This window comes from Paramormyrops kingsleyae, chromosome 6 (genome assembly GCF_048594095.1).
Source record: "Paramormyrops kingsleyae isolate MSU_618 chromosome 6, PKINGS_0.4, whole genome shotgun sequence".
NCBI lineage: Eukaryota > Metazoa > Chordata > Actinopteri > Osteoglossiformes > Mormyridae > Paramormyrops > Paramormyrops kingsleyae.
Window position 1 is genome coordinate 32,240,861 of NC_132802.1, and position 23,200 is coordinate 32,264,060.

At 41.6% G+C, this 23,200-nt stretch overlaps 2 protein-coding genes across 6 annotated transcripts; both read right to left on the reverse strand.

Annotated features, from left to right (window-relative positions):
• Positions 1–3,704: 3,704 nt before the first annotated feature.
• LOC111856163 (CXXC-type zinc finger protein 1) lies at positions 3,705–11,739 on the reverse strand. Of its 2 annotated transcripts, none has more exons than XM_023835909.2 (15): positions 11,605–11,739; positions 10,092–10,222; positions 9,826–9,926; positions 9,591–9,718; positions 9,206–9,361; positions 8,905–9,057; positions 8,519–8,626; positions 8,189–8,376; positions 7,698–7,905; positions 6,328–6,438; positions 6,114–6,163; positions 5,790–5,886; positions 5,479–5,631; positions 4,077–4,235; positions 3,705–3,977 (listed from the first exon to the last, which is right to left on the reverse strand). In XM_023835909.2, the coding sequence occupies exons 1-14, from the start codon at positions 11,620–11,622 to the stop codon at positions 4,089–4,091; spliced, it is 1,749 nt and encodes a 582-aa protein (XP_023691677.1). In that variant the 5' UTR covers positions 11,623–11,739; the 3' UTR covers positions 3,705–3,977; positions 4,077–4,088. The 2 variants fall into 2 exon arrangements, with proteins under 2 accessions (XP_023691677.1, XP_023691678.1); XM_023835910.2 differs by lacking the exon at positions 11,605–11,739 and adding an exon at positions 11,279–11,452.
• A 5,587-nt stretch (positions 11,740–17,326) lies between these two features.
• LOC111856162 (CXXC-type zinc finger protein 1-like) lies at positions 17,327–23,199 on the reverse strand. Of its 4 annotated transcripts, none has more exons than XM_023835906.2 (8): positions 22,835–23,199; positions 19,718–19,848; positions 19,452–19,552; positions 19,230–19,345; positions 18,862–19,011; positions 18,659–18,704; positions 17,816–17,938; positions 17,327–17,727 (listed from the first exon to the last, which is right to left on the reverse strand). In XM_023835906.2, exons 2-8 carry the CDS (start codon positions 19,798–19,800, stop codon positions 17,486–17,488), a joined length of 861 nt encoding a protein of 286 aa, XP_023691674.1. In that variant the 5' UTR covers positions 19,801–19,848; positions 22,835–23,199; the 3' UTR covers positions 17,327–17,485. The 4 variants fall into 4 exon arrangements, with proteins under 4 accessions (XP_023691674.1, XP_023691675.1, XP_023691676.1 ...); XM_023835907.2 differs by lacking the exon at positions 22,835–23,199 and adding an exon at positions 21,930–21,977; XM_023835908.2 differs by lacking the exon at positions 22,835–23,199 and adding an exon at positions 21,326–21,918 and having other exon boundaries at positions 19,281–19,345.
• Position 23,200: the final 1 nt, after the last annotated feature.

The window sequence follows — 23,200 nt, forward strand, 5'->3', positions numbered from 1 at the left end:
ATATTTTTACATTTTGAATGTGTGGATGTACAAACAGTTTGATTCTTGTAGATTTGAAAGTTGGTTTGACTGATTTACTGAAAATAACCAGTTCAAAAGAACAACTCATTAACACATCTGACACCACTATCATTCACTTGGATAGCTGAGTGCAAGCAGTGTTTCTCACTAAGACCATATCGTGTTGTAGTTCGTGTAGTGCTTTCCTCTCCAACTGAAAATCATGCAAATACAAAAGCGATTGCACTTTGGGTATCAATCATGTTAGAACAGATTTACGGTGTTAGGTTCATTGGGCTTGAAAGTTGGCTGGTGTATGTTAAGTTGGAGATTAAGACTGAGGCAGTCAAGGATTGTAGGTTTAAATCAGCACATTTTACCATCTTCTTTTAAATATGCAGGATTTATATCTGAAAGAGGGAACAACAGTGTTTGAGGTTCATGGCATGTCAGTTCCATGTATCGAACTCTCCTTATTCAACTATGCTGAGGTAAAAGTCAAATTTTCATTCCATTGCACCTTGAAATCTAATTTATATTTCTCGGGACCTGTTATATTAACCTGAAATATTGTTGTATGACAACCTGACATTTATAGTTGATGTTCTGAATGAGTTTGACCTTATATAAATCTCCAGATCCCTCACATCGAAAGAATTATTTTTTTCTTAAAATATTTCTCCATGTGTCATAATTTCAGCGTGTCCTACCTTGTAGGGAACCCGGAGTTCTATAGACCAAGAAAGCATCACTTTACAATCTAAACTCCACTTGTTGGGGAATGAGTTTAATGGGAGCATGAGGTAGAAAGAGCTATGATCTTCCATTTTTTTAAAATCTGAAGACGGCTTCAGATGTACCAAGTCAGCTGCTGGTATCCAATAGTCAATCCTCAATGGCCAGCCCTGCTAACGTACTAAAATACACTTCTTTCCCTTTTTCGTCTTGGAGTCCATAATCTTCTCAACCTGGAATATGCATTTTGAAGAAATTTTGACTTTCTGCAACTCGGCTTCGTTGATGGTCCCCTCAAGTATTTCACCACGTAAGTCCCTCAATTTATATACCGGCTAAGATCTCTGGCATATCCTACATGTGGTCAGTTGGATGTACACTTGGAGGAAAGTATGTATGTATTTATTCTATAACAAACAAACAAGTAAAATAAATTACTGCAGTGCTTACATTAACTGTTGTGGCTAAGCACACTAACATAATGCATAATGTACTGTAGCACTGGTGGGGTGCATGTCCCAGCATACCCCGTGTGTAATTGTAAATATCCCTTGTTGTTGTTGCTGCTGCTGTTGTTTAATGTTACTGGTTACATTTCCCTATTGTTGCGCGTGTGTTTGCCTGTGTTCTGTGTGTACCCTGTCCGATCCTCACATGTATTCACCTTACATAAATCTCCCAAGAAGGACACCAGGAGCGGCTGCAGGAATCCGTGGAGCAGGAGCGGCAGGAACTGGAGCAGCTGCACGGTTAGTTGGCCAGCTCGAAGAAGAAGCGCGACTGCCAGAAGCGCCTGGCCGAGGCAGCGGAGGCTGCGATGCATGGCTGTGAGATGGTGCTGCTCGGCCAGGAGGAGTCGTGTCACGGCTTGGAGGCCTAGCTGGCTGAGAAACACCGTGGGCTGCAAGAGGCAGAGGTCGCACTGCATGGCCGGAAAGAGATGTGCCATGCTCTGGAGGCCCAGCCGGCCCAGGAGCGCAACAAGCCGATGGTCCGACCAGAGCAGGGCAAGCGGCTGCGCGAGCCCCTGGAGCGGGAGCTGCCGTGCAAGGCCGCCCAATCCTGCGAGCACCTGACACTGATACCCCCAAAACCAGCCCCGTCACCAACATGCAGGTGAACCGTAAAATCTACACAAGCCCTCCGAAGAGCAGGAAAGGCACTTTATGTCACCCACACCCAGGATGGTGGCTCCCCACCCAGCAAAGACTTTTATTTATCCTGGATCATGTAAATAACCACCATCGGAGAACCATGATCTGGTATCGCAAAGCTAGTAATTTATTTTAGAAAACAATGGGCTGAATGTTACATCATAAAGAAGACCCCAAGTGATCTTCATGGTACAATAAAAAAATGAGATCTAAGTCAAATATTGACTCATGGTTAGATTTGCAGTTTCCATGTCAGGTGGTAACAACCCATTGAAAACCATGAAAATATTGTAAAATGATAAACTCTTTGCTTTTAAAATCGTATGCATATTAAGCACAAAAATTTGTGCAGGTGTCCAAGCAAGTCTGTTTAATTTGAAATGAGCTTGAAAAGACAGGTGGCTCCTAATCATACTACTAATCATTAATGCAAAAACAAAAAGCAACTGACAATGTCTGATGCATTGTAGATACTTAAATGGTTACGTTATGAAGGTTTTCACTTGGGGGAAAAAAAGGAAAACATAGTGTCCCAAATTCACAGTTTATGTTCTGTCATACATAGCTGCTGCTTTACTTAACATGAAAGGATAAGAATGGCCTTGAGGATATTGTTCCATGTTGCATTTTTAAAACCAAATAAATTTATGACTCTCGCATGTTGCACAAAAAGCCTTAAAATTACTTGCATTGTTGTCGCATCAGTTATAAACATTGAACATAAACCAAAAAGGGATCTTTAGAGGCAGTAGCATTAGCATGCTAACAAAAACTAAGCCGGTGTTCACAAGCTAATGAAGCCCAGTATTGTTATCTAAGGGAACAAAACACAGGAACATAGTCATTTTAACCTTGTTACCATTGACATGAGATCTCCACAAACTCAGGTACTGTAAAGATTCTTCGCAGTGAGTTTCACTCTTCAGATGTTGTGTAACGGTTGTTGCTAGATGAAACTTAATCTCTCTTTTTTCTTTTAAACAATTTTGGGAATCCTAAGGGATCCTTTACCTAGATCCTGGATCCTTTGCATTGAGTTGCTGCTGCAACTTAACATCTAAGTTACGGAAAGATTCTTCTGTTACTGCATTTTTTTCTCAGGTCACTGGTTAGAACAGAATAGTGATACTTTATTAATTCTCTTTTCACCTGCCCCATCTTGTTCTCCATGAGACATATGCAGGTGAGAGCAAGTGTATTAATTCCTATTTATTTTTGGAGTCCAAGTTACTTTATGTTCAGCGGAGTTGTTAGAAATGCACAAGCAAAGTCTTTCACTTGTGCTATCAGAGATATCCTAAAACAGTAACACAAAATTACATTTGCCATCACTGTTTAACCAAAAAAAAGTGACTCAGGTTTGCTTGAAGACCTCATACACACTCCAGTTCCTCACTACCCCAAAAGAATGCATTTCTTTTTTCCCCTATTTGTTACAGGACACATACAAAAAAAGGACCTTCAAAGGATTTTTAACCAAGCTGCTTAGTTTACTGTTTGTTGAAACTTGCCCATACAAAACCGGGAATATACGCTCTCCTTTAAAACCTTGACTCTTAACAAATCATCACTGGCATGTTTGTGCATTACTGCAAGGCCCCTATATTCATTATAGCATGTCTTTTCAACCAGGAAATTAAACATAATAAAATAATCCAAAATGTCTACCAAATAGTACATTGCTTATACAAAACATCCATTTTTGCACCCTGAATGTTTCTCTTTAATGTAGTATACATTGGGGAGAAAAATATGATTACAAAGTTATCCTTTAAAAAAAAGTGCACTGGACACAAACGGTCATAGAAAAGACAATAGCTTTAAAACTCCTTATTTATTGTTGGGCAGTGTTTTGCAGTGACATAATGATTCACAGACATGCAACAGCTGGGAGTTTATTATAATTCTTTCACTGGCAAAATTAATGACTTCTGATCTCCCAGCTTGTTTTCTATGAAAGTAAAATCATTAATGTCAAAGCAGCACATATTTAGGTAAATGGTCAGGATAACAGGCGACACAAAACAGAGTGTGAATCTGGGATAAAAAAAAGTTCCTCCCCAGCATCAGTCTCTTCCAACCAGCTTTCTAAGTACAAAACATGGAGAAAAGGGACACAGGTTAGCCAATACAGGGAATTATACTGACAAGTAATACTGCTGAGAAACAGCCAGGGTAGACACAGACCTTAGTGGAGGACTATCTGTCTTTGTTGCTGCGTAGGTCAGTTGTGAGGGGGTCGTGCTGAATGGTCTGGTGCAACATGAGAGCCAGGAGTCCAGCCCGGTTGGTCATGGCTGTCCTTACGTTACGCTCCTGCTCGAAGAGCTCATCCAGCTTGTACCACTGTCAGCCGGGGAAGATGTCAATATGCACAGCAGGTCACACAGCACGTTTCCGTCACAGCATCAGAGCCATGCTAATGTGGTCTTTGCCCTGAAGTATTATTACAGCCACCAGGGAGCAGCACCTCCTCATGTTTGCTGGCTGGTTTATGGCATACAAAAAATGAGGGGGGGGGGGGGGTGGGTGACTTACAAGATTTAAAATACAGTTTATTTTTGGACAGCATCCATGGCCTACTGGAATACTGGCCACGGATTGGAGGATGGGAACCCCTACATTATAGATTAAATTAATCTTTTCATAAGAGTATTGCTTTGCATAAAATTGCCCAACCAATGTAAACTGCTGGAATGACTGCAAAAATAAGAATTTCATGTTTTAAGCAGTGTTTACTAAATGATTACTGGATATTTCAACCGCATTTCCTTTTTCAGGATAATTCTATTTTAATTTCATAAATCTGTGTCTACAGGAAATGCCCTACAGTAGTATTTACAATTACTGATCCTCATAATTGTGCCCTAGATCCTATGTGATTTTCATTAAATTGTTATTGTTTAATGTAAAACGCTAAACACATGTAGGACCTCTTTTTATACTTGTTCATTGAGTGACATTTAAGGTTTAGTTTGTCAATATTTAATGGAATATCATAAACCCCTTGGTCATTTTTTATTTTAAAAAATAGCTTGAAACTTTCTGGTCAGGTCAGGTTGGGGAGCATGCACTGATGCAGCTCGTTGCCACTTAAACTGCTTAAACTGTGCTTCAAGGAATCTTTTCTTTATGACATATAAATATAAAGTAATTTTGTTACTCTACATCGAAGTCACAGAAAGAAAAATTAACCAGACAGTTTCAGGAAAAAGAGCAAAGAGAGAGAGATTGACTCGGGTTAAAATGGCACTTTAAAAACAGGGAAGGTGCAAAAAAGCAAAAAAAAAAAAAAAAAACTTCCTGGGACAGTCATCAAAAGCACAAGAAAAGACTACAGTCAGCCAACACACCCCATGACAAAACTGGGCTAAAGATTAAACAAGATCAGTTAACAGGGCCTGGAACATAATTACTCACACTGTATAGTCCTTCCTATTTGGCAGGGAAGACAATTGCAATTAAGTAACAACTAGATACTCTGAGTTTCTTTGCATTAAGGAAGATTCTAAGTGACAAAACATAGAATAGCATACATGCGTGCTTGCGTGTGTGCGATGTGTGTGCGATGTGTGACTGCTGCACTGACCACTCGAACTCGCTCCAAGTCCACCTCGGCCCTCCTCAGCTTCTCCCAGCAGTAGTGCTTGTTGCACTTTCGCTTGGACACTCTGCAGAACTCGCCAGTGGGTTCGAAAACATTGCGGACGAGGGGACACCCGCATACCTCATCGGCAGGCACCTGCAGAGAGCGGCAGGAGGGGGCACAAAGGTCAGCTAAAAACGTGAAAGGCGGCAGGTAGTGTGGCCGTGGGGGGAGGGAACTGGAGACGAGGTCCCCGTGCTGGGACACACGAGGAGGGAATATGCTGCGGGGCGGCAGATGCCCTGATGTCCCACCTTGGGGTCTCTCGAGTGTTCTGGGCACAAGACCTGCAGTCGCTTGCAGTAGGTTTTGCTCTGAGGGTTGTAAACATCACAGAAAAGCCTTGTTGCGCTGCAAAGACATTCAAAAACAACTATTACGACAAGGAAAGCATCTCAAAATGGGAGAATATTCCAATAAATTTGCATAAGTACATTTTGTGTTCTAATGACATCCTGAGTATTTCTCCATCCTCTTGCCCCGTTATCAGACGCAGCCCGACACAGTTCAGCTGGAGCTTCCTCAGGAGGGAATGACCTTCACTGGTGGCTACAGGCTAAAGCCATAAACTCACTCACCCTTCAATCCGCGTTGGATACATGGATCCGAAAGATGTCTGGCTCTCATACTGCCCAAGGAAAACAGATAGACAGGGTTAACATGAGAACACGCATCTTCCCGGAGCTCCACAGAAACGTGTTCACTATTCACTTTAACCAGCAAAATGGAAGTGTGGCAGAGACAGAGCAGACGTACACGCTGACAGGAGCCCTTGAACCCTGAGTTCCTCACCTTGGCGTAGCATCTCTCCATATGGCGAAGCGCCACCTTGGGGTTTATGGGGTGGCTGCAGGAGACGCAGAAGATCTGTAGGTCCGTGTCGTCGCTGTCTCCCTCGTTCACCTACGGGACAGCAAAGCTGATCAGTTGACTTGGACTACATGGTTGCTTTAAATCCAGAGCGACCCACTTCCCAGAATGAACCGCACAGAGGCAGGGGTGATAAACTGGGAAGATGCTGGTTCACCTCCCAAGAGGATTTTAAGCATGATACCTGACTGGAATTCTCATTAGAAAATTCTGCCTTTGGTAAAAGTAATTAAATAACGAAAATCAACTATAAATAACTTCTTTGGGAATCAAAACGATCATAATAAAAAATCCAATCTTCCAATTCTTTCCTTTCACTGATGTTTTTTTAATGCATCTCCTTTTATTTATGGGAGCCGATGATACCATCTGTAAATGAAATGTAAATGATGTTTATGTGTGTAATAAAAGCACCTGATATCTAAACAAATTATACACAAAGACATCGATTATGGTGAGGGAGGTAAACACGATTTGCTGGAAAGACCATCATCCGTTTTCCACTTAAAAAAAAATGGATGCATCTCCCAAATCTCATAGTACATCCAGCTGATGTTTATGAGTTACATCTGTACTGCAGTATTACTCAGAAGTACTATCCATTGCCACCCTGTACTAGATAAGCAGTATAGAAGATAGATGGGATTGATGGATTTATACTATACATTTCAAATGTGAAGAATGTTGCATGGACATTATGCCTAGTGTTAGAGACTGATTTCCCATAAACATGTACTATTTAATCAATGTGACTCTGTAATGGGTGGGACGCTGTCCAGGGGGCTGCCATGCCTCTCTCTCTGACCCGCTCACAGTGTACGGTGGGCTCGGTCTGCCTTGGTGGGTCCAAAAATAACCTTCCCACAACTTTTCTCCCATCTCTACCTCGCAACGTTTTGCTTTCATCTTCCCCAGCACACAAGCAATACAAACAGACATATGATCATGCATAATTCTTGCCCTCCATTAAGGGGGAAGTTTATTATGCAACCTCAACAGTCTACACATACTTGCTGCATGATATCGCCTAATGCTTCTGTCAATGTATTCTTTTATTATTTTTTTTTTTCCTCTCTCGTCTGTCCTATCCTTCCTTTCTGATGATTTGACATCACCCGGCAGTATATTGTCTAAGTCTTTAGTTAAATAATTTTTAAAAAAAAATCAATGTAACAACATACATTAAGTGCAAACTACATAAAACGGTGATTTTGTGATAAATCTGGTGAAATCCAATCAGAGGCAAAGGACATATAGTTAGCACCCCCTAAGGGTCAGCAAGGGGCCCTCACCTCCTCATCCTGCTGCACCACCTGCTGCTTGGCCTTGACGATGATGCTCTCCAGCTCGTGGAAGCGCCGCTCCATCTCGGTGAGGCGCAGGCGGGCTGACTGCTGCTCGCGCCGGATGCGCTCCAGCAGCTTCTTCCCCTGCTCCTCAGCGATGCAGGGGCTCTGCTGCCACTGCTGGATGCGCTGCGGCAGGATCTCGTAGATGCGGCTATGGGTAGGGAACCGCGCCAAGTTACGGCACCAGCCCACGCCTTATTGGGCTCCCTCTGCCCTTCTTTCCAGGACACCCCCTCAACCCTGCCACCTCTCTCATCCTGGCTTTCCACACACACAACCTACACCAAATGTTAAAATGCTACAGTCTGCACTGAGATGCAACCCAGAATGAGCTCCACTGTACACCCCTTTATTAAATGACCTTCCTCCCTCTCTCCATCTGCACTTAAGTATTAGAAAGCTGGCCAAACGCAACCTCTGATTCCCTCCCTTACTTGGCAGCCAGCTTCATGCCGCAGTCCTCGGAGCAGTACTTGGAGTTGGTCCTGGCAGCCTCTACGCAGCCGGGCCCCAGGCACTGGCGGAGGCCTCCGCTGTCTCGTGGCTCGCCCCTCTCGCTGTGCTTCACTCTGTCCCTGTGTTTCTGCTTCTGTTTGTGGCGCCGGGACTTATACTCCTCCTTCTGAGAGAGGGCAAGCAGACAGACAGGGCCTCTTCAGCACCGACCGTTTGCTCTTCCTCCCCAGCGTCACGCAGCCGGCCGAAGGCTGCCACTGCAGCCCAAAGGCCAGGGGCAGATGGCTGTGGGAGAGACGGCCACATACCTTCTTCTCTGACTTCTTCTCTCGCCGCTTCACGTGTTTGACCTTCACAGCCCTCTTGCGCAGCACGGGATCGAGGAAAGGTCCGTCATCCTCATCACTAAGCCAAGGCTGCCGGAGGTTCAGAAAGAGAAAGCAACATTTACACTGATATTCTGCACAGTAGTTATAGATCAAAATGGAAATTACCAATCCCAGATGAACAGAAGACAAAAGTCAAACCTAGCTCAAAAAACCTAGAGAAGCGAGTTCTGAGTATTAACTTGACAGTTTCATTATTTGTTTTGAACTAAAAGGTTTTTCATTATGAAAAGCTAGCTGAAAAATTGAGACTGAAAACAGTAACTAGCGTGGCAGTGAATCTGCACACATCCCCCATGCACTGTTACCATGTTGTGGTCCTCATATCCTGCAGCCCGGTACTGTTGGTACAATTCTAGCTCCTGTTCGTCATAATCATCTGATAGGTGACGCTCTCTCGGCAGGGAGCAGTCCTGCTCCTTCATCAGGGGAAACTCCTCATCTCGAACCCGCAGCATTTTCTGCAAATGGAGAGTCGCTAAGACAGCCACCAGGGCAAAAAAACAGCACAGAAGGGAGTGTGACGGCTCTTACAGGCTTCTGATGTTGCACTGTATGCATCTATGAGGACTCCATGGTTTAAGAAGAACAGGTTGGTGTGAGACTCACCCTGGCTCGGACCTCACACTGCCTCAGACGGCACTTCTGTCGGATCTTGTTGGGGCCCCCAAACTTCTTCATGTCCTTGCAGAAGTCGCACTGCGCGCAATCCTCTGTGCGCCGGCAAGGTTCACATTCACCGCACATACGGGCCGAGCGCTTGATCTGTGGAACATGGAAAAGATGTGACCTTAGAGCCCTGGGACAAATGCTGCAATACAGAGCAGGGGTCACACCCATTCCAATTGCAGCATTTTAATGGATACAGCTAACTAACTGGAAGAAACTGACTACTCTAAGTTACCATTATGTGCATATAATTTGCTCCATGGAGAAAAAAATAAATAAATGGAAAGGCAATAAATAGCAAACAGCAAACTGTAATATTTCTGACCCGAGATCCACGCCGCCTGTCTGTCTTGAAATCTGGTGTACCACGTTGCTTCTCCATCCTCTCTTGGTCGGTCTCCTTCTCACGGCTCTTCTTGGGACGGTACTTGATCTCCAAAGAGCCATCTTTGCCTATAAAGGGTATTGCTATGTTAATCACACACAGCTGTCATCACACAATAACAGAAATATCCCACAAAGCCCAAAAAGCACAACTTGTTGTATTAAGGGACACTCACTCCGACACTTCTCGCAGTACCACTCCCGAATGGCCTTCGCCATCTTCTCCGTGACATTAATGCAGTTACCGTGAAACCACTCATTACAGTTGTCACAACCGCTGCAGGACACAAGAGACAGTGACCATTTCAGTATTTCCACTTCAACAAAGCATATACTTAAGGGTAATGACACAAAGCCAAGAAAGACCTGAGAAAATGGGCATGTCAGTTCTTGATCATTATGGAAACACTCATAAAGACAGCACATCACTAACAGTACTCACATCATGAAGCAGTTGATGTCTGGCTTTCGGCAGACACAGTAGACAGGGGCATTCTCACTGTTCTCGCCATTCTCTCCATCCATGCCGCTCTCCGCCCCCAGCCCCTGGTCGAAGTCCGACACCTCACTATCCTGAAGATGAAGATATAGTCAGAGAAACTGCAGTAGCTGGCAGAGCTGCAAATTATGGCATCCATTCTGCAAATGTCACACATCCATCCATCAGTTCTTAAATCTGCTCATCTTGGTCAGGCTGGTGGGAGAACCTGGAGCCTAAGCCAGGCAACACAGGACCCCATCTTTTATTAAAAACTTAGGGGCATTACTTTACCATCTGAAATCTTTAAGAAGGTGGTTACTTGTGGCACTTTAATACCATAATAAAACCAGAGCAACCCTATCAATATTTTTATTACACACATTACACAGCAAAAATTGGGTTCACTAGGAACAAGCTTGTGGTAATAATGAACGTTAATACCGTTAGATATATAAAATAAATCATATTGCAAAATACTATTTAAGTGAGGTCACATTCTTTTAGTTAAATTTTCTTCCCAAAATTTGCCCCTTGAACCCATTCAAAAATTGTACCACCATATATTGGTCTATATGATACCACATATAAAACAATTTTGGCTTTTCACTTATTAAAGGTAACTGTACGTCAGCGTTATGGACTAGATAGTAACACTATGGCACAGGGATGGATCAAAAGCTCGTCAGCAACAAACACTTGGGCATACTGTAAGTTTAAGACATTTACAAGAAGAAGGACAATAACGTAGTTCGTGAGGAAACACCGCCAGCCATTATAAATCAATCACAACTACATACAAACAATGAAAATCTCTCCGTTGTCGCTAAGAATGTTATTATAAGTTATTAATCTAGCAAACTTAATGTTTTTCCAGCTAATGCGGCGCGAAATAATGTAATTCCTATCTATTAAGCTGGCGAAATATAACTGTCGGGCTAATTATTTAGGCAGTCATTTCACACTGAAGCTCTTCAGTGCAGCGTTTCAATGACAATAAAGTACAGAAAACTGAACGAGCTAATATCACGCAGCCAATGCAGAAGTGTATGACGTGCCTGTTAGTGTTACTGCACAACGACGTTAGCTACAACCACATACATTTTACACATAAAAGGAACATCTAAGTACTAATGTTACGAAATACATACCATGACTGGGAACTTCAGGAAATATTTTATATAGCTAGATGTCTGAAATTCCAACAAAGAACCAAATCTAATTAGAATAAAAAGAAATTATTTCATTCAAGAAAAACAGAGAATATTAAGGTTCAACAACAGATTCTCAGGGTTTCACTTCCGTTTCCGGGTCATATTTTTTATAAGGCATTTTGGTTTGTTGAAAAGGAATAGCGCCCCCACGATGATGTTTCGTTACATATTTATATGTGACGTAGCTGTAATGATTTCTTAATATCCAGTATCACAATTCAAAAGTAAACGAATAGTTAAATAATAGAACGTAAAGTATTTACCAGAATAAGTATAGGCATCTGCAGTGGCTATTACAATTGTTAGTCATCTGACAAAATATTTGTGTACTGCATATAGATTGTGTAGTATATTATGCGTGAATGTGAAAATCTGTGCCCTGTGATGGACTGGCATCCTGTTAGGCATATCCCTGCCTTGTGGCCTGTGCTGCTTGGAGTTGGCTTCAGCTCTTCTTCAGCCCTAAGAGGTTGGAAGATGGATGGATGAATACCAGTGGTGTAAAGTACTTGAGTAAATGGACTTCGTTACTGTACTTAAGTATTTTTTTGGCTACTTTGTACTTGTACTGAGTATCAAAAATATAAGCAACTTTTACTCTCTACTCCACTACATTTGTGACTGAATATATGTACTCTTTACTCCACTACATTTGAACGGACGCTTACCGTTACTCGCTACATTGTGATTGCGTGCGACAAATCAGGATCTTTATCTACCACGGCTAATTTCTTCAAGTATGTCTGGCTGCAGCCTGCAGGAGGGCGGGGTTGGACATCCAACCCCGCCCACATCCAACCCGGCCCATTCGTACCGCGAAAGCCACGCCCTTGTCCAACACGTCTTAAAGCGGAAGCCAAAGCGAACTCGCAGAACGGAATCGTTGTAGTACCTGTTATGTCATTAAGTTAAAAATCTTTAGTATCCCAGTGTAATAACAGTGCTATCTATTATTTATTATTTTGTTTGTTAATGTTTCTGCTAGACACACTATTGACTGTCAATTACTGCACAAAGATTTTACTGTGGGACCCGCATGGTTGTTTGTGGTTGTTTTGCTGCTGGTTAAACGTTTCCATCAGTTAGCTGACTATCTAGCCGACTCACTACCAAAACTATGGTAACTAGGTAAAGACCTTCTTGCTGATAATATAGCTTCCATTTAGTTAACAAGACTTGACACTTAAAGACTTTGTGCGTCATCAGATATTACTGTCTGCTCAAACGACTGTTCAGCTTGCTTCCTATGGGTTACTAGTTATTAGCTAGTTAGCAAAGCCACTGTGGTAGCATCCATTAAGGCTGTGCGATATAGCAAAAATATTTTTATCATGATCATATCAAACGATATTGATAATTATCATGGTGTAATTCAAGTCATTATTTTATTACTATGAGTGCTCCATTTTTGCTTGAAATACCCTTAAGAATTGCCCTTAAGAATTGCCCTTAAAACACCATTAAAGTCAGCTCTGAATTTGTTTTTTTATTAGTTTTTTTTATTGTTTTACCTTTTTTTTGAACATTTGAGTTTGACTGAGACTGACTTTTTGTTCTATTTTCTTCTTCTGCCATTTTGAAACATTGAGGTGTTCAATTTAATGTCTATATTAGGAAATAAAGCCTCATAAATAAATAGTTCCTTGTTTTCCACATTTCTTGGTGTTCTTTGAGCCTACATTCAGTACGAGTAAAATACTTAAGTTCTTTTAAAATTGGATACTTTACGACTTTTACTCAAGTCTTATTGGAATTGGTGACTTGTAACTTGTAATGGAGTAATTTATACAGTAAGGTATCTGTACTCTTACTCAAGTATGGTTTTCAGGTACTCTTTACACCTCTGATGAATACATATAGCATACATCTTTCTACTGATACAGTAATTCTAATCACTTCTGTTAGGGGGTGTGGTTGTGGTATCTAGTGACATATATTGTACAGAAATATTTTAACTTATTAAATATTGTCACTTATTAGTTAGAAATGTACATATTAATTTCGTAGTGATTTTTTCTATTAAAATCAAAATGGTCTTTATGCGACAAGCAAAAAAACAGACACATGCAGGGAAAGGGGGGAGGTGCTTGAGAACATGCCCCCTTTCCCCGATGGATTGAGGTTACGTTGGCAAAATTTACCCCCTGCCCCTCCAGCTCGAGCTCCTGTCAGCTTCTTATTGACTGGATCCATGCCACCTTAAATAAGGGGTGCTGTTTCCAGAGAATCCTGTAGAGGCCACTGTGTATGCTGAATCGAAGGAACCGAGAATGTTTTCAGCATTTCATTTTACTAAGAAAATGGTAATAATTAAAATGGTTTTGGTCACACGGCTAATGGCTCTGAAATTACACGCAGCCACACACACAGACCATAACAACATGAGTAGGTCTGTATTCGGGTTATTAAGAGCACATGAAAATAACTGGGTCATCGCATGTAAACAAGGTTATATGCCAAAAGATAACTTTGTGAGTTAGGAAACTGCATGTTCCTCATCTCCACTGTATGGGCCATAGAGTATCGGTAAGAGTCTGGCGACATATAATGTGCAATTAAATTCGGAATCTGAGTTTATGCTGTGTTTGATTTCTAAGATATTATTGCTACTATTATTCTTCTGTTACTTGAAATGTTATTTAATGTTTAAAATAAGTTTAATATTTTCCTCACAACTTGCTGTGTCCCTTTAAGTATTCACCCACGTGCTTTTGTATACATCACATGATAACTCTTACTTCCAAATGCTTCACTCAGCAACATCTGAAAAACTTTAAACACAAAAGGCCTGGACTCAGGAATGGAATCGAGATCCGCCCTCCATCCGCTCACCTGTATAAAAGCCGCATCCATGCACGAGTATTGCTGCTATGCGCCTTACCAAGCACTCTCTCACCCTTGTGTCTCCCACTGTGTCCATGCTCCAGCCCTGTCTACGCCTGCCCTGCCTTGGCTGCTCCTGCCTTGCCTGTGTCTGTCCTGGCTGCACCTGCCCTGGCTGTTCCTGCCTTGCCTGCACCTGCCTTTGCTGCTCCTGCCCTGCCCTGCCCGACTCTGCCCCATTTACTCCATCTTGTCTGCTCCGCCTGCTGTTCCCATCCAAAGTCCAGTGCTTCATCATTGGACTGACTTGCCCAGCTCTCGACCCCTCTGGAACAGCTCTCTGGCTTACGATTCTAGCTTGCCGATTTGTAACCCGATCAATAAACCTTGTGGTCTCCTGCACCTGGGTCTCTTGAGTCTTGATCCTCAGACATGACATTGTAAGTCTTTTGGTTCAACACAAGTGATGACCTATTGGCTCTAATGACCTAAAAAAAACAGAACTTCCTCCTTGTGTATGTGCAAACATTTTGCACACATGACATCATTAAGCTTATGTTATGGGGAAAGTTTTTCTTGTATTTCCATAATACAAAAATACTGAACATCAAAGTATCTAGATAAAAATTACATCATCAAAAACGACAGGGGCTCCTGTGATGTGGCTGCCGGATGGCACCCCTCCGGAGCGCTCCTCTGCCCTTTTCTGGGTGGGGGCTGCAATTGTCCCTGCGGTGGTCCTCCTGGGGTTCCCGTGCCCTGGGGGGCCTCTGGATGTCTGCGGCCCGGGTCTCCTCCATGTCAGCTTCATATCCTGGGGGGGCGGGGCTGTGGCTCCCCACACACACTACTAGACATTTACATGGAGAGAAACCTTATGAACACCAGCACGCTGACACACACAGGTGTGCGGACAGGTGCTCACGGACGCGCGCTGTCTTGATCGGTTGTTGCTTCTGGGGTTGTGTTGTAATGCTGGTTGTGTGTGCTGTTCAACAACATTTAACATTTGCTTTTCGAAGTGATTTGTACAGATGTTGGTTGTTGTTTTCTCTCTTCAGCAGACATTGAAGCAGATTATCAGGTTTTTTTTTTCTCTCTCTCCCTCTCTCTCTATCCCCCTTCTTCTCCTTTTTCCCCCCTCTCTCCCTCTCCTTCTCTTGAGGAAGGTAATAAAAATAAATAAATAGAAATAAAGCAGTCCTCCGCAGAGGGGTGGTGGTGGAGGGAATAAATAAAATTTAAAAAAAGCCATCAATTGCTTGTTAATGCATTTTTATATTTTGTATAATTTTGTTGCCATTCTTTTATTTTTATTCCTCATTTGATTCTTTTTTACTTTAATTCTATTTGTAGTTTTGTTGTATGGTGACATAAGGATTCACTTCAATTAAATGTGTTGTCCTCTGTGTTTATAATATAAGGACCAACTAAAACCAGTGAGGGAGGCTGACAGACAAAATACTGCACTAGGCTGCTAGCATCTCACCCCCTGACCATGTCTGCCGCCACTGGATCTGCTCCCATCCCGGTAACAACCAGCAGGGGTTAGTTGGGCGTAGGACGCTGTTGAAATATGATGCAGAAAGAGATCTAAAAGATGGAAGGGGACATTTACCAAAAATTTACGGAAGCTACTATGCTCCAGTAGCACAATGTCAGGGAACCCCTTCGATTCAACCCAGGTGGGCGACAAGATCCCATCTGAGGATTTCACCCAAAATGATGAACATTCTGCATTAACCCCCATCAATGCCACAGCCTGAGCCCTGTAGCCTCGACTGTAAGTCCAATTCCAGATACATCTTCTGCTCTAGCCACGGTTCATCCTACCCCTATGCACCCAGTTCCAGTTAAGGCTACAGCCCCCTCATCTTAGCTGGTTATGGCTCCAACACCCTCATTTACATCCCTTTCTATCGCTGTAGAAAAATTGAAAAGATTCTATCAGTTAAATTCCTCCCATGCGAGCAACTACTACACCATGTCCCATGACGACAGGTGCTTGGCCTGTTGCTAACGTCAACAGTTACGGAGGAATGGAGAAAACGAAACCAACGAAAATTAAACCAAGCCTCGTTATTTGTATGGCAATATTGAAGGTGGTCCTGTGACCCAGAAGCATAGAACGGGTGAAAATGAGATCATATTTCCCAGTGATATGCTGGACCAGCTGAGTGCCATCCTTGGGGTCCTGGAGATGGCTGTGGAGATGGTCAATATATCTGGTATAAAAATTGACATTTTCATAGATCCTGCAAATAGTTAGGAGAGTGAAGTACTTAGAAGATTAAGATTAAGATTAAGATAAGGTTAAGATAAGACAATATGACAAATACATTAATGTACATTTAGTTCGATAGCAATCGATGTTTCATAGTGCACTCTAACCGCTGCAGCAAGAGCCAGTAAACTACGTCTAAAAATGTTTTTTTTATGTTTTTATTATTATTAAGAGCTCGTTTGCATTTAGTTCGATAGTACAACCGTGTTTTATTGATTATTACTTATATGAAGTCTGTTTACAAATGTTTTTATAAGATTTTAATTAACAGAAATAGTTTACATTTAACTTGATAATATAACCAACATGTTTTATTAGATTAGAAATGTATATTCAGGTCGATAGTGACGTTTTCTTAACGGTATGATTTTACCTCAACAAATCCATATATTTAGCTCAAATGGCAATTATGTTTTATTCATTATATCTGTATTTCGCTCTATAGCAACATGTTTGCTGAACCGGCTTGATTTTCATAATTATTACCTTTATAAAATTACAATATTAGGGATTTTACTGCTTATATAAGCAGGCCTAATTATATTACGTGTAATCTACAAAAAAACATCTGCAAACGTATTTTATTGATGTGAACTCTTGCTGCCGAGGTAGGGGTGCACTATATGAATCATATCGTTATCAAGCGAAATATACATTAAAAAACTAATAATCTGGGGTTGTTCCCTGCCTTGCACCCATGGCTTCTGGGAAACACTCTGGAACCCCACAACTCTGAGAAGGATAAGCGGTTACAGGAAATGGAAGGATGGATTCTTGGAGCCTTTGATTTAGCACACAGAGTGCATTTCTCATTGATTCATATTTAAAGGCACAATATGAAACAAACCTCTGAATGGCACCATGAATGAAGTGAACTATTATTTGGTTTGCCAGTACTAGCTGCTTTATTTTTTAACTTCCAGAAAATTCTCACTCAAATGGAATGACAGACTAACAGATTTAAAGCAAAGGCATATTCTTGCCTTGTCTACTTGAACCACTTTGTCTCCCCCTTTTTTAACATTTCCAAAGGTGAACTAACAGGCAATATTGAATAGGTCCTCCAGACAAGCCAGAACACTCTCTCTCTGTGGATATGGAGATTTACAAGGTTTCTGGTTTCCTCCATATCTTTGACTGGTATCCTCGACACTGTTTAGCTCACACGTCATAATGCTGAAATATGTTTCCATGACTACCAAATCAAACAGAGTCAGATCAGTCTGGCATCCAACCCCTGTTTCAGGATCATCCGGAGAGCAGATGACATCCTCAGACCCTGAAACATCAAAGACATTTAAACAATTATTTGAAAGTCAGAGAATACACCAGGTGACTGATATTTTGACACAAAAAGAGCAGCATACCTTGATCCTGGACAGTACCATTCAGAGTACCATGATGCCACTCAGCTGCACTTGCCCTAGATTCGGCACATGTGGAAAGTGTTGAACTGGGTGGCATTTTTTCCTGGTCCATGGCATCAGATGCTAGAAGGTTAAAACAGAAAATGAAAACAATGCACAGTATAAGACAAATCTAAAGCCTACTTTAAGGGGAGGCCATTGACAAACATATTAATGTACCTATTTCATTTGTTCAGTGGGATGTCCATGGTGTCAATACAAGATAGTGATGGCAAAATGACAGTAAATCGTTCATTAAGCGCTAGATAATGCTTTCTGTTTAAAAAAAGGACACAAAGCATGCCTCAAAGCAAACCAAGAACGCCATCTAGTGAGGCAAAAAAAAATAATAAAATAAAATACACCAGATGGTTCATGAAGCAACATATTTGCATTACTAGTACAAGCATCCCTGGGTGTCATTGGGCTGAACCCTAACCATAACCATATCTGAGCAATGTTTATCCTTTTGTGGAATCCGCAAGTCATTTCAACACATCAGTCACTACCCACCCTCTCTCACATTCAAAGATGAAACTTTGTCCTGCGCTGCATTCTATTGCCCCTCTAGTATGGAGAATCGTGTCCAAGACTGCGAACTGCTTTTATGAATTAAGTGTTGTACAAAAATGTATTGCTTGATACAGTAATCCAAATTAAATGTTAACTTTACCCGAATGTGATCGTGTTACTATCGGTGTACCATTTGCTTTCATTTACTCTTAGCCATGTTTGTTCGATACATTAGCGTCTTTGGATAAAAAGTCCCTACACAGTCAGCCGTCCAATTTTACGTGCACTTACCGTTACCAGTAGCGAACCTGTCCACTGCTCGAATCAGCAGATTTTTCTGCAAATGGAGACAGTCGCCAAGGCAGCCGCCAGTTCAAAAAAACAGCACAGAGACAGAAGGGAGTGTGAAAGCTCTTACAGGCTTCTGACGTCATGCTTAACGCATCTATGAGGACTCAGTGGTTTGAGAACAGGTTGGTGTGGGAGAGACTCACCCTGGCCCGGACCTCACACTGCCTCAGACGGCACTTCTGTCGGATCTTGTTGGGGCCCCCAAACCTAGTCATGTCCTTGCAGAAATCGCACTGCATGCAGTCCTCTGTGCGCCGGCAGGGTTCACACTTACCACACATATGACGCTTAATCTGCGGGACACAAAGAGGAAGAGACCTTGGAGCCCTGGGACAAATGCTGCAATGCAGGGCAGGGGTCGCACCCATTCCAACTTAAACATTTTAATGGATATAACTAACTAACTGAGAGGAAGAATCTGACTACTCTAAAGTACCCCTATGTGCATGTCATTTCCTCCATGTATATAAAAAAAAAAACAGTAAAAAATAAATTGTAGTATATTTCTGACCCGCCGGCTGATCTTAAAATTTGGTGCACCATGTTGCTTCTCCATCCTCACTTGTTTGGTCTCCTTCTTATGATTCTCCTTGGGATGGTACTTGATCTCCAAAGAGCCATCTTTGCCTATAAAGGGTATTGCTGCATTACCCACACACAGCTGTGATCACGCAACAGCAGAAATATCCCACATAGCTAAAGATGATCAATCGTAACATTAAAGGACACTCACTCTGACACTTCTCACAGAACCACTCCTGGATGACCTCCCCCATCTTCTCCGTGACATTAATGCAGTCACCATGAAACCACTCATTACAGCTGCCACATTCACTGCAGGATACAAGATACAGTGACCATTTCAGTATTTCCACTTCAACAAAGCATATACTCAAGGGTAATGACACAAAGCCAAGAAAGACCTGAGAAAATGGGCGTGTCAGTTCTTGATCATTATGGCAACACTCATAAAGACAGCACGTCACTAACAGTACTCACAGCATGAAGCAGTTGATGTCTGGCTTTCGGCAGATACAGTAGACAGGGGCAATCTCGCTGTTCTCACCATTCTCTCCATCCATGCCGCTCTCCGCCCCCAGCCCCTGGTCGAAGTTCGACACCTCACTATCCTGAAGATGAAGATATAGTCAGAGAAACTGCAGTAGCTGGTAGAGCTGCAAATTATGGCATCCATTCTGCAAATGTCACACATCCATCTGTCAAACATACACAATGTTTGTATCGTTTTCCGGAAGATGGAGCCGTAATATCCACCCACCCCAAACCCAAAACCACTGCCAGAGGAGTAGCCGGTTGAGGTCTCCTTACGTTTGTAATGTTATAAAACTCCTTTTTCATTTCACAATTAACATTATATCACGCATAAATCACAAAATTATTATTCTATTGAAAGTTAGGACAGGCTATATATTTTGTTACATACTACAACAACTGTAACGGTACAAGTATTCGTCACATAATGAAACAAATGAATACTTTTATTGGTACAGGTGGAACCTAAACTCCATGTTCAACTCGGATTACGGCTAATGCTGCTTAGTCAGTTAGTCATAAGCACTGGTTCTGCAACACTTAGGTTTCTCAATAATGTTCACCAGCACTGAAAAAGAGCAGTTAATAAGACCAAAACTAAAATAAACCACACACACCAAATGTAGACATTTATTATGTAAGCATTTAAAATAAATATCTTTAACTTGAGATAAATCTTAGGGGCATTACTTTACCACCTGAAATCTTTAAGAAGGTGGTTATACTTGTGGCACTTTAATGCCATAATAAAACCACAGCATCAATATTTTTTATTACATACATTACACATCAAAAATTAGGTTCACTTGGATACAGATGAAAACAAACTCATGGCAATAATGAATGTTAATATAGTTAGACATCTGAAACACATCATATTACAAAATACCATTTAAGCAAGGTAAAATTCATTTAGTTAAATTTTCTTCCCAAAATTTGCCCCTTGAACCCATTCAAAAATTGTACCACCATATATTGGTCTATATGATACCACATATAAAACAATTTTGGCTTTTCACTTATTAAAGGTTACTGTACGTCAGCGTTATGGACTAGATAGTAACACTATGGCACAGGGATGGATCAAAAGCTCGTCAGCAACAAACACTTGGGCATACTGTAAGTTTAAGACATTTACAAGAAGAAGGACAATTACGTAGTTCGTGAGGAAACACCGCCAGCCATTATAAATCAATCACAACTACATACAAACACTGAAAATCTCTCCGTTGTCGCTAAGAATGTTATTATAAGTTATTAATCTAGCAAACTTAATGTTTTTCCAGCTAATGCGGTGCGAAATAAAGGAATTCGTATCTATTAAGCTGGCGAAATATAACTGTCGGGATAATTATTTAGGCAGTCATTTCACACTGAAGCTCTTCAGTGCAGCGTTTCAATGACAATAAAGTACAGAAAACTGAACGAGCTAATATCACCCAGCCAATGCATAAGTGTATGACGTGCCTGTTACGGCACAACGACGTTAGCTACAACCACATACATTTTACACATAAAAGGAACATCTAAGTACTAAGATTACTAAATACATACCATAACTGGGAACTTCAGGAAATATTTTACGCAGCCTGGTGTGTGAAATCCTATCCAAGAACCGAATATAAGCAAAATGGGAAGAAGGGGCGTCTTCCACCGCACCAGGTACCGTACTTTTGGTACTTTCCTTTTTCCATTTCATTTTCTAATGTAGCGAACTAGTTCATAACATGCGATGTTAGTACTAACATCGCACATCCAGCCGTATGGTATCTAGAGCAGACATCCCCCGTACCTCTCCGGAATTTTCCGGAGTCCCCCGCGGGAACGCCCGGGGGAACTCCCTAACGCCCACTCTTTTTCTCCAAAGATTCTACATAAGCTCGAGGGTCCTTGCTCTCGCGGGCGCGAGCTGTCGCATTAAAAAACACAAATATCCAAGTATATAATTTGCGGGAGACAGGGGACCGCTATCAACACGCAGGAGACTACGAAACTTCCTGGAGAGGAGGAACGTCTGCTACAGCCCTGTTTGAAATATCCAAAATACCCGCGTTGTGACGTCATTCGGCGCCGGTACCAGTTGTTACGTCAGTGGAAAAATCAACAACTCGAAGTACTATACTTTCGGTACTTTCTTGAAGAAAGAAAAGCACGGTACCTGGAAAAGCACCCTAAATTATTTCATTCAAGAAAAAACATCAGTGGTTCAACAATAGAATTTACAGGGTTACACTTCCGTTTCCGGGTCTTATTTTTTCTAAAGCATTTTGGTTTGTTGTAAAAGGAATAGTTTCGTTGCATATTTATATGTGACTTGTTATGATTTCTTAGCATCCAGTATCACAATTAACAATTAAATTTTCAATGAAAAGCATCCTGTTATGCATATCCCTCCCTTTTGTCCTATGCTGCTTGGAATTGGCTTCAGTTCTTCTTCAGCCCTAAGAGGTTGGAAGATGGATGGATACATATAGCATGCATCTTTCAACTGATACAGTAATTCTAATAATTTCTGTTAGAGGGTGTGGTTTCGTATCTGGTGACATATACAGTACAACATTTGAATTTCACAAACTGCAACATTATCATATCACAAATTTTGTCACTTATTAGTTATATTAGTTATATATTTTGTGGTGATTTTTTTCAGTAAAATTAAAGTGAAAACAAAAATTAACTTTATGTGACAATCAAAAAACAGACACATGGGTGGGGGGGGGGGGGAGTGCCTGAGAGCCTGCCCCCTTTGCTCGACGGATTGGGTTAAGTGCTCCCACCCCCCATCCACAAAATGTATCCACCTGTCCTTTGAAAATTCTCTGCACGGCACTGCTGACAAATACTCGTAATTCACGCAAAATGTTCAACTTCTACATTGTTCTAAACTGCTGAAAACAATTTGCATGCTGTAAGCATGCCAAAGACTATAATATAGCAATATATAGTAGTAATACAGTAATATCCAGATGCTGTTGGACCCTGAACACCTCCTTCCATCTAATCTCTACACTCTTCCACCTCTTCCAATTCCTGTGTGAATTTTTTCAGTATATTCAGACTCACCTGATCTGCGTCTGTGGCTGTCCTTTCATGTGTAACCACAAAGTAACACTGCCTTAGTTTTGGTGCAATGTGTCTCAAAATGAAATCGAACCCAGATCATCACTTACTGTATATAAGTTTGAAAAAGATTCACTGCATTGTCTTTGAGTTATAGCTGCAGCAGCAGCAGTGGACCCAAAACCATATGTCTACCCCATCTCAAGTTAATTGAAGAATACAATTAACATGAGATATCCTAATATTTATATATAAACATTCCATCGCAACAAAATAAATGCAGATTTGAATCCCTCCCCTGATCTGTGTGTGAAGTTTCCATGTTCTTTTCTGTTGATCGGGCTTTTTGTGAGCGCTCCGGTTCTGTCG

Bases quoted from the DNA above. Each gene is read 5' to 3' on its own strand.
- LOC111856163 (XM_023835909.2), bottom strand. The intron at 6,164-6,327 runs GTGAGGAACTCA...TTCCTTGGGCAG, and splicing joins TGGAGAGATGCTACGCCAAG to TATGAGAGCCAGACATCTTT. The intron at 5,632-5,789 runs GTGGGACATCAG...CGCTCTCTGCAG, and splicing joins AACACTCGAGAGACCCCAAG to GTGCCTGCCGATGAGGTATG.
- LOC111856162 (XM_023835905.2), bottom strand. The intron at 18,705-18,861 runs GTGAGTCTCTCC...CTCCATTTGCAG, and splicing joins AGTGTGAGGTCCGGGCCAGG to AAAAATCTGCTGATTCGAGC. The intron at 17,939-18,658 runs GTAAGTGCACGT...TTAACCTTCTAG, and splicing joins CAGGTTCGCTACTGGTAACG to CATCTGATGCCATGGACCAG.